Here is a 10042-nt window from a genome sequence, read left to right as displayed (position 1 = left end):
ACACTAATGTGGAGCCTCAGTGGAATGCTTCCATTAGATGCATGTAATAGTGAGGGTCAAGGAAGAGAAATGGGTTAAGCCTTGTAAAATGTGAAGCGATTGTTTTTAGTGTAGTGTGGGGTTCACAATTCGTATAGTTAACATAAGGAAGCCTAATCGTACAGTTCATTGCATTAGTTGTGTTTTCAATGACTTAATTATTTATTACTGTGGCAGAAGAGAGGCCAATAGTAAGAGTATTACAAACGTGATCAGCCCGGAACAGATGTAAGAAGGGTGTCATTATAAGGGCGGGAGCGGGTTATTACTTTTCTCTGTCTTTATTCTTTCTTTTTCATTATTAGTTCTGTCTAATTATTTCATTTCCCCCATTCTTCCTTGGTTACAAATAAGAAGTTAATTTATTTCTAGGGTTATGTTTTAACAGGCATTATAACCATTTTTATTATTTCTTGTCTATAGTAATACGGTTAATAACATGAAATCAATATATTCATATCAATTTAGAGAGTTCTTTGAGCAGATTATAAATATTTATATAAGGTTTTCTTGCAGTATCTAGCACACCTCTGCCGGGTGGCCCTAAGAACCACAACAGTTTAATGATGCAAGTTAAATAGTGTTAAAAAGTCACCAAGACATACGGGAATCCACTTTTCAGATAACATAAACAGATCAAATGTGTTCTGGTGCATTTAAAATTATACAAATAATATTAGTTTAGTTTTATGAAGTTAATTTTGCTTAGAACTGTCTACTTTAAAAAAATATATATTTAGGTCATGGTCGTCGTACTTTGTTAACATTGGACAGCTCGCCGTTGTTTTCATGGCGTCAGCTGTTGGACGGTGAAGGAAGTCAATTGCTAGAACCTGTCGTAATTATAAGATATGGGGTACGCCGACCATCCAGACGGTCAGGAATGCTTCGAGAAGGTGTTCGCGTGTACCAAATACAGCGGGTTTGCTGGTAAATATGTTTTTCTCATGCTTCATGTCAGGGTTGAGGTAGGTGTTCTTTACGGCAGGGTAAGACATGAAATGGTCAGTCTGTTATAACTATCACCCCACTGATGAAGTGACCGCTGGTTTGACGTGTAATGTTCAAATTGAGTTTATTCCTAGTAGGCATATAGACAGTGGCTTCGGCCTCACACCTTATGTCGTCCTATAGGCCAAAGTTCGGTCCGACTAATTACACAAATGTAGCCGCAATGAAGTCAAATAATGGTCCTACATGAATAAATCGGACTGCCAATCACTTCTCGACTAGTATTTGGTGTCACAAAGTCACAAAAAATTGGTAAACTTAATTTAATCTGAGTTGTGTTAGGTTAGGTTAGGTACATGCACTTGATCTATTAACTCAGACTAAATTATGTTTACCAATTTTTTGTGACTTTAAGACACCAAATAAAAATCGAGAAGTGATTGGCAGTCCGATTTAGACTAAATTAAGTTTACCAGTTTTTTGTGTCTTCGTGACACCAAATACTAGTCGAGGTTAGGTTAGGTTAGGTTAGGTACATGCACTCGATCTATTAACTCAGACTAAATTAAGTTTACCAATTTTTTGTGACTTTGTGACACCAAATAATAATCGAGAAGTGATTCACAGCCCGATTTACGCTTGTAGGACCATTATTTGACTTCATTGCGGCTACATTTGGGTAATTAGTCGGACCCGCCAAAGTTGGCCTGAGTATTGGTTCACTTTATCTTACTGATTATAACTGCTGTATTAATGGGTAATTATTCCACAAACACTGGTAAATGAGGTTAATATTTAGAAGTTGCCAACACCTACTTATATATTGAATCTTATATAGGGAGAAAGAAAAAACTAGGGTAAAATTTCACTTGCTGCCACTATATGAAAGCGAAGTTGAAACTGTTTTTCCTATGGTTTTTGATGTGTTATGAACGAATTTGACATTAATTTCTGACACAAATCAATAGTTTCTAAGATAAGCTCCCTGTCCCATCTCAGAATCTACAGATATGCTAAAAAAAATCAAGGTAAAAAGTGTCAAAACACATCCAAAACCATTGGGAAAAACAGTTTTGAATCTAACCTAACTTAATTTAACCGGGGAGCTCCACAGTCGTGCGATGTTCTGGGTGTGTGCCGCCATGTACAAACATAAATAATAAAATGTTAAATATCAAGCTTACCGGTAAATGTAATTTACGCCAGAAATGCCATTGAAGAAAAGTGTCTTAGAATTGTCAAGAGTACAGTACTGATTGCAACTATAAAATTCACGAGATTCGTTTAGTGGCAACAAGTAGAATAATATAAAAACTAAAACCGATTTATTCTATAGCATTTCTGTCGGAAATTTATATAAATAATCAAATATTTTAACCGATAAAATTACCCACAATATTATTTGTTCAAAGTAGGCAGGGCTTTGAAGTAGAGGGAAAATGTGGGGTAAAATACTAAAAATAACACCAAACAAACCTTTGAAAACCTGACCTGACCTTTCATAACTTGTAAAACTGTTAAGAATCATTTTTGAGTACCGAAAACAACACCATCATATACTAAATACCGAAAACATGAATAAGGTTAGCTTTTTATAGTTTTTGGATTTTTAAAGGTAAGGTCAGGTTATATATATATTTTTTTTGTTTTTAATAGTATTTTACCTCTACTTGAAACCCCTCCCCACCCTGAACAAGTAATATTGTTGGTAATTTTATCGGTTAAAATACTTGAAAAATATACATTTGCAACGGAAATGCAAGTGATTTAGGCATGAAAAACAAACCACGTACTTATTCAAGGAAAATCGATTCCTAACTAAAATAGAATCATAGTGATAATGGTAAAAAATCTGAAATACCTATTGGATAAAAACGAATATTAACTCGTGAAACCTTGCCAGAGAAATCAGAAGGACCTAACCTAACCTCTTAGCCGGGGGGGGAGGGGCAGAAACCCCAGTGTCATGTTTAATATGTGATATATTTCTTTGATAACTAATTTAATGTTCTATACTTGGGGATATAATTACATGGTTAAGCAACACAACATAAATTTTCTTGGTTACAACTATGTCATACAGTACGAATTTTGTATGTGACTTGTGTGCATCATCATATAACTAATTTTCAATACAAGTTACATCAGTCATAATTTATATGTAACGTGTGTTAATTATCATTAAAAAAATTATGTTAACGGGGTACATGTGATTAAACAACATAGCACACAATTCTCTGTTTAAATTTGATATGCGGTTACGGTAATAATTTTTTTATAAATGCCATTGACAGGAAAGCTGCCTCATAGATATAGAAGCTTCCAAATTGTATCAGAATCCTGACAGTTTGATTTTTAACCGCTGAATGTCAACTTGATAAATAACCCCAAACATTGATATGTCATCATAGATGGCAAAGTTCATCCTTGCCTCGGTGTCAGCTTGTAATTCTGCTATTTCGAGGACAAAGGAGGCACACGGTTTTACATCTGTCTTGAACAGAAACTGAACAAAATCCAAAGATTCAGTAAGCAACTCGGGGAATCTATCATTTACATTTGCTGCCATTTTTTGTTGCATAACGTGTCATCAGCGTTCGCCTTCCCTGGACTGACCTGACTTGATATAAGTAGAGTAACTGCATTATTCCCTGGACCATAATTTATTGTCCCAACTTAACGAGACAGCACCTGGGCCATGTTCTTCAGTCCTTGACATCTGGACTATGAGCTCTATGGGACCCCATTGACCCTATGACCTCTATGCAACCCCTTATGATGCATCTTGTGACCCCATTTGGGGTCATAACCCTATGTTTGGGAACCACTGGTCTAGAATAAATTAATTTTGCACTTTAACTCCTTACCGTAGGATATTTCACCATAGAATATAAATGCTTTCTTACCTCATGAAATTAATTAAAATTGCATGAATAATATGTTTTGTGACAAATGTAAAAAAAAAAAAAAAATTTGGCAAAAATTAATGGACACAGGACTGCCAGCCAACATCCAACACTATATTGTATTGTCTTTGTCTCAGTGATTACATGTAGATAAAGTGGACCAAAAAACATGATGAATTATTTTGGTTTGGTTAGGTTAGTTTGGCTCATTTTATGAATGTTAGCAGTTGACAGTTGTTGTCAAACTACAGTGTACAGTGTACAGAGCTTTCTAACCTAACCTAAATTACAGGTATCCCTTGTATAGTGTTGCTGTAATTCACTTAATGTTAATTAAAAATCTGAAATTTGTGCAAATTAGGCTCACCTTTTGTTCACTAAATACTTTAATTCTGAACCACATCATTTATATAGAAGTTTGGTGTTCATAAATCAATCGTTTAACTTCAAAACAGTTAATAATAAACCATGTATTACAGTACTGTATTATTATTATTAGGGAGTACTGTACATTACTGCACTCAATGTGACATCCATGACACAACCACACTTAACTCTAACTAAACACAGACTCCGCTTTTCAAACTGTGTCAGCCCGCAAGGGATACCACAACTTTCATGACGTCACGCCTCATAGGCTTTCTCACTGGTCGAAGACAGGCCTGAGGCCTTCATACTATTGGCTCGAAATTGGCGGGAACTCTCAGGTGGCGGGAAATTCATGAATTAACTGCCCTACTGTTTGAACCTGTTGTTTTGCCCTCCCTGCTTTGCTATTATCCTTACGTAGCAATAATTTCACTTAGCGTCAGGTTTTTCAGGAACTCATTCCCATCATTAAACAAGAGATTCTCGCACTACAGTTATAATATATTTTTATGAGAACTGAAATGTTATGATTCTTCCACAAATGGAATTGATTACAATTACCTTGCAAGTCCATGAAGATGATTATGATTCCTTCCAAAAGTAATATACAGTACAATAATTGATTATGATTATTGTGCATTAAAAACTGTTATCATGATTTCTACAATTCTAAATCAGATAAATGAAAGAAATCAATGCACAATCACTGAAAGTTTATGGGACATATTCAGGAGACATTCATTCCAGACTCAGTTATGAACTGGAAGTTTAGGATCAATTCATCTTTTATTTTTGAGAAATAGACTCTTAACACAGTACCTATGTCAAAATCCATCTCGTACACCCTGTACAGGAGGTCCTCGACTCATGAACGCCTGCCGATACTATTGGGGTTAAACTTGAAATTTACAGTAGTATTTTATTTCCCTGATGACTTATTTTTTACTTTCATTTACTGTATTTTGTCATTCCAGTTCTTCTTTTGTCTTAAATTAAGTTATTTTAGATGTATATAAGGACTTAGGCTATGATATAGTGGGATTTTAAACATTGTTTTGTAAGTACTGTATGCACATAGCATGTTTTCTGACTTACAGGGTTTTTAAAAAATTCTTTCTTACTATATTTCAGGGCTGATTCTATCAACGTATGATGCACTGATGATCACAAAGCCACAAGGCTATGTACCTACTATAGCTACTTACATGAAGAGCACCATCCCTGCTGCAGCTGCTGGGGCAACATTTGCAACAGTGTCATGTGTATCAACCAATCTACGAGGGAAAGATGATAAAATCAATTATTTCCTGGGAGGAGCTGCTGCTGGTGGTGTGTTTGGAATAGCTGGTAAGTCTTTCTCTCTCTTTTTAAATTTGCTTTGGTGTTTATACACTGTATTGATGATTGCTTATGCTCTTATACATATGCATTTTCTTGTCTTCAGCATCACACTGTCCAATACTTGTTTGTACAGTATCTCATCAGTGTATTGAGTTGGCTGTGTGTATTCCCCCAAAATAGACATTAGTTCTCATATCACAGCTCTTGAAATTTTATTTTCATTTGTGAGAATGACCATCCTCTGGATTACACAGAAGTGTGTCATATCTGCATAAAATAAGAAAAACTACAGTTAAGTCATTTGGGGGCAGAGCATATGATTAGCCTATGATGTAGGCAGGCTGTGCAGATTATGTGTAACATTTACTTGTCCCGGGCAAGTGACTTTTGAAATTTACGTAATTGCCTGGATATTTTTTTCCTTGCCATGACAAATTATTGGGTGAAATTTGCTTGCCTGGATTTTTTTATGGGAAAATTTAAATAAACATCTTAGAACATTGAAACTTATTGTGTATCAACTCACAAGATCACTTGTGTATGAGTAAACGGTAATGATGTCAGTGGTGATAACCCTGGACATGTGATGTCATAATTTCTATCACCACACTTGCAGGGTGTGTGGGAAGGCAGAGGTGGCACCTGTGATCACCTACCATATCTACCGCCCACCACCAATAATCTAGTGTCAATGGCGGTAACACTAGTCATGTGACACTTGCGCAGCAGTGTTACCATTTATGGAATTTTGGGGGCATGGCATGGAAAACAATTGCGCATCGGTCATGGTCTTGGAAATGTTGGACGTCTTTCCATGTCACTGGATTAATTTCCACACTATTCAAGTATATGAAACTTTTGATTTTAAAACATAATAAATATGTTTAAAATACAGTACAGTACTTGTACAGTATATTAAGAAAGTGTTGATATTGGTTAATATCAAGTCGTTATTTGAGAGAGAACTGTGGAAAGTCGATGAATCGCAAGAAACAATAAGAAAGGCGCAATTTTATTCTGTTCCAGTAATGTTTTTCGTTGAGCTTTTGCTAAGGGAAGTGTCTACATACAACGATCATTTTAGTTTCTCTAATTCTTCTTTTAAGGCAGTAGAGAACGGTTTGCTTATGTTTACGGAAAATTTGCTACAGCCTGTTTAGTCTGTTTGAGATAAATTTAGAAGTACCTCTACTATGATATGAAAATAAATGCGGTGAAGCCAAAGAAAAGGTCATTGGGTTTATGGACTAAGTGTGGACAGATCTGCTGAAGCATTGTATAAATGTGATAGTTGTGGGATAGTAGAATTTTACGAGAAATTAGGAGAAATGACTGATAATGAGGGATCACATTGATTTAAGGTGTTTAGTAATTTATCCAAAGCTCAATTATATGAATAGTTATACTGTACGACGAATAACTTGTACATAAAAGTAACGGTGACAGTAACTCGTTACGTTTTTAAAAATGTAATGGCAGAGGTAATGGTGTTATATTTCTTCCGAGTATTGGTAATGCCATTACCTTTAGAAAGTACATGTAATGCACACAACACTGCATGGGCGGATCTGGGGGGGGGATGGGGGTGGGTTCGGACCTCTCCCCATTTTTATCCCAAAATTCCAATACACTGTATTTTGTATTTTTTCTTTAATGCAGTACAGTATTATACTCAGGTGTTTTTTGTATAGTAAAAAGTAATTACTATTGACCTCAGAATATCTCCTAATATCAAGTTCATATACATTCAGTCCTCGACTTACGACGGGGTTAGGGACCGACGACCGGGTCGTAAGTCAAATTGGTTCTTAAGTCGAAAATGCGAAAATAATACATAGAAAATCTAAAATCGATGTCTCTTTTTCTTCTCGGCACCACGAGAACTCTCACTTTTATGCTTGCCAGCCATTTTAAAGGGAATTACAAACAAAAATTTTGTCAGTACACAGCGCGATCACTAACGTCGGGACTCGAAAATACGTAATTTGAAAAATATTTTATAAGACTGCAGCGGTTGTATGTCCGGGTGGTCATAAGTCAAGGAGTACCTGTAGCCTCAAAATGCCCAAGATATTGGTCAGATTTAAAAAAACAATTCTGGGGGGCTTACAGCACCCCCTCAAAACCCTCCAGCTGGGTGGGCTAGCTGTGGTCGCTATGTTCTCTCACCCACAACGTCTTGGACCTCCCCTTTTGATATTCATGTATTCGACTCTGCACTGGTTTCTTTTGAAATTATCAGGGGATCAAGGTGGTAAAATTTGCTCAAGTTGTCCATAAATATATCTCAATCCAGACATACAAATGTACCCTAATGTATTTACTCTGGCTTACTGGGATCCAGAATATTTATTCTTTGCTTACTTGCTCTCTTGGTGTGTTGTGTAATGGATAGCTTTTGCTACTGTGCTGATTTTTATTCTTAAAAATTGGCTTTGCATGGAACTTTTTTTTCACCCTATCGATATGAATACAGTATACATGTTACTATTAATATTAGGTTTGGAACCTGTGGGTATGCCTTACAAAACTCATTTTCCTATGGAGTAGCTCTTTCAAGTAATGAAGCTATAACTTCCATGAGCACCTACGCTTAAAATCTGTTGAAGCGGATGTGTATGCTTGTGTGAAGGGTGATTTGATTTGAGTTATGTGTCAAAATATTTTGTTAAATGATCTTTTATTGTAACGGTCTTGTGGAGAATTTATTCAGAATCATTACAGTACCAAATTCATCTTTCTAACACAATTAGAACAGTTGCTGTGGATATAAGTTTATACACTTTTTCGCTATCCATAAATATTTTTGCTTGTGGCCGCAGCCTGTCACCCTAACAACTGGTGCTGTTGTCATTTTTATACCCAATCACTTGTACAAGAGTGCTGAAACCTGGTCACTGGCTGGTAGACTAAACTGCCTGAAATGCAATATGGAATGAAGAATAATGTAAAAATTTAATACAGTAGATTATGATCTTTAAGTAAATTGGCAAATGGCATATGGGAAGTAAATGTAGTTTAACCATTAATGTACTGTTATGATAAATATATCTTTTGTTGCTTATGATAATAGTTTTGCTGCCAAGACTCATGGAAATTTGCAAATACCCCGGTACTAAAGGCAGAGGTCTCAAATTGAGAGTTGGTATACATTTGTCAAATCACAAATACTGTATGTATGCAAAATTCATGAATCCAGAAACGTCAAATATTGAGGATCTACTGTATTATATCTAATGTTAGAATGGGTTATAGTTTTTAAGCAAATTAAGTTAAGTTACTATAATCATTCATGATCTGGTACACAGATAGTAATACTGTAAATAAGTTTATTTCCTTACAGTTATCTGTTGCATGCTAGTGTGTAATTACATGCTAATTAAGTTGTAACTTTCCAGCACGTACATTCCGAGTGGGTGTGCCACTGGGCTTTTTTCTGGGCTTTGCAGCCATAATCTACAAGGACTCAAAGGATGAAGGATGGTCAATTTTCCCTCAGACTGTGCACAAGATGGGTGCCATGGATCACAGACAGTTCAATTTTACCTTAACCCCAGACAAGTAATTTTCTTGCTAATAATGACAAAAGTTATCATTAAGATGATCAGGTTGGTTAGAGTTAAAATAATCTAACAAAGTTGAAGTTATCATTTAGATGAAGGGCTTTAATTTCAAAATTTATTTAAGATAAAATGAGAAATTTGAGTATTGTTGGTCATTCATCTTTACCATGTATAACTCCACTGTCACTAGTAGCCAACAGCCAATACAGCAGAAGGTAATTATTATTAAGCCTCTAATTATTTGTGTGTATCAATGTTGATGCATCACAATGTAAAACAACCTTGTAAATAAATGTTTTATTCTTTATGCTGTTTAATAGTATCTTCCTTATGAAACATTTAATTTAATATTTATCTTATTACAGTACTGTATATATCATACACCTTATACATATTAAGTTATCAAGCACGACATATTGTGAGACAACCATTGGATAACAGCTCCATGTAGAATTTCTATAAATTAAAGGTTTTTATTTTTGAAATTACAATATACAGTTGAAAGAGAGGCAGAATAATGTATCCTCTTTGGAACATGAGAAATTAACCATTAAATTGAAAGAGAAAAGAACAGTGATAGTGAGGAGGTGAGACTGACTGGGAAGTTTGGAGGAGTGGATGGAACCTCTGAGTAAATAAATATGGCAGGTGGAGAAGTAGTGGGAAACATGATGAGCACAATAATTCTTGTACCGTTTACACATTTGCCTCTCATAAACTTACTCATCACAGGCTCACTGCTGCCATTAATCACATATAAGGCAATTGTTGCCATTTTTTATTGTCGCCCCTCTGCTGCCATTAATCACATATAAGGCAATTGTTGCATTTTTTGTTTTTGCCCCTCTGGTGCCATTAATCACATATAAGGCA

The 10042-nt window shown here is 35.5% G+C and overlaps 1 protein-coding gene across 1 annotated transcript; it reads left to right on the top strand.

Moving 5' to 3' along the window:
• Window positions 1–802: 802 nt before the first annotated feature.
• On the top strand, window positions 803–9474 carry LOC121871644 (NADH dehydrogenase [ubiquinone] 1 alpha subcomplex subunit 11-like). The gene is made up of 3 exons (XM_042374052.1): window positions 803–969; window positions 5397–5612; window positions 9005–9474. Exons 1-3 carry the CDS (start codon window positions 891–893, stop codon window positions 9169–9171), a joined length of 462 nt encoding a protein of 153 aa, XP_042229986.1. The 5' UTR covers window positions 803–890; the 3' UTR covers window positions 9172–9474.
• The last annotated feature ends 568 nt before the right edge of the window (window positions 9475–10042 follow it).

The sequence above is a fragment of the Homarus americanus genome, unplaced genomic scaffold (assembly GCF_018991925.1).
Source record: "Homarus americanus isolate GMGI-L3 unplaced genomic scaffold, GMGI_Hamer_2.0 scaffold33619, whole genome shotgun sequence".
NCBI classification, from domain to species: Eukaryota; Metazoa; Arthropoda; class Malacostraca; order Decapoda; family Nephropidae; genus Homarus; species Homarus americanus.
This window is presented reverse-complemented; position numbering and strand designations above follow the sequence as displayed.

Excerpts from the sequence above, each read along its gene's own strand:
- LOC121871644 (XM_042374052.1), top strand. The coding sequence starts at position 891 with ATGGGGTACGCCGACCATCCAGACGGTCAGGAATGCTTCGAGAAGGTG. Across the intron at positions 970-5,396 it reads CAAATACAGCGGGTTTGCTG|GGCTGATTCTATCAACGTAT; the intron begins GTAAATATGTTT and ends ACTATATTTCAG. Across the intron at positions 5,613-9,004 it reads TGGTGTGTTTGGAATAGCTG|CACGTACATTCCGAGTGGGT; the intron begins GTAAGTCTTTCT and ends GTAACTTTCCAG.